Source organism: Aplysia californica, unplaced genomic scaffold (assembly GCF_000002075.1).
Source record: "Aplysia californica isolate F4 #8 unplaced genomic scaffold, AplCal3.0 scaffold03074, whole genome shotgun sequence".
Lineage (NCBI taxonomy): Eukaryota > Metazoa > Mollusca > Gastropoda > Aplysiida > Aplysiidae > Aplysia > Aplysia californica.
This window is the reverse complement of record NW_004800344.1, coordinates 2,756-3,796: the sequence shown is the minus strand read 5'-3', so window position 1 is coordinate 3,796 and position 1,041 is coordinate 2,756. Positions and strand designations below refer to the sequence as shown.

The 1,041-nt window shown below is 43.0% G+C and overlaps 1 protein-coding gene across 1 annotated transcript in view; it reads left to right on the top strand.

Moving 5' to 3' along the window:
* Positions 1-6: 6 nt before the first annotated feature.
* Positions 7-1,041, top strand: part of LOC101860552 (dimethylaniline monooxygenase [N-oxide-forming] 2-like) — a gene marked incomplete at its 3' end in the record, with an annotated part of 3,610 nt that continues 2,575 nt past the window's right edge. Inside the window, exon 1 of the mRNA XM_005113520.1 lies at positions 7-21. Coding sequence (XP_005113577.1) covers positions 9-21 — 13 coding nt within the window. The remainder of the gene's footprint in view (positions 22-1,041) is intronic.

The window sequence follows — 1,041 nt, the reverse complement described above, 5'->3', positions numbered from 1 at the left end:
AGGCCCGCATGGCTACAAAAGGTAAATGGGCACAGACCAAAACTTTAACATCTGCATCTAATGCACTGAGAAGATATGAGTTCAGTTCCAGATAAGGAAAGTTATTTCCCTGAGTGTGTCCTGTCTGCTGGGATTCTGTAGTCCAATCAGCCAGTGTTGGCCCTAACAGACAGGATCAAAGCAGCCCGCCTCTAAAAAGAATTTACTTGTGCTGATTACTTTTTACAAGTCATGGAGTTAAACATTTTTAACATTCAACTTGTTTTTCTTCTTCCGAGAGAGGGGCAGGCTGAAGGTGGATCTGTTTGTCATGCAAGAATGCTCAGTCTAATATTTTATAATAATGACTGCAGTCGGTCTACAAGTGTCTCACAAAAAGATTTTCTGTCTTGTCAACTCATCAGCTTGACGTCATGTCCGGGAAGATACAGATCTACAGTTATCTGAAGAGACTGTCTGGTCGCACAGCCTTTTTCTCTGACGGCTCCTCGGTAAATGAGATTGATGCCATCGTTTTCTGCACCGGATACGACACTGATTTGTCCATGCTTGAGGATAACATCATTGATGGTTAGTTGGGGACTTCCGTCTTCTGAAAAGGGAAGGGCACCCTTATCCCACCCCGCCTTCCCCTCTAAATTTATTACAATTTTATCTTTCCCCTCTCTCTTTCCAATACCCATAGATTGAGTTGAGATTGTATTGAGAGAATGTTGTACATCTTTGTTCTTGCTACTGGAACCGACCTTCATTTAGATGCACACAGCCCCCCCCCCCCTCCTTTTTAACCACAAATAGGTTATTCATAGAGGAACCAGCTATATGTAATATGTCAACGTTGTGTCCTTGGGAAAGGTACTTTACACGAATTTTGCCCACTTCACCCAGGTGAAAATGGGTACCCAGCTATAGACAGTGAAAGATCTTGTCAGTTGGTTAGTGTTTGAGCGCTTAACCAGCTGCTTGCACTGTATGTTTCGCGGGAAGCTGAGAATGTTTCTGAGTGTTCTATAGTCTGCTGGGGTAATAATAGAGTGTAAA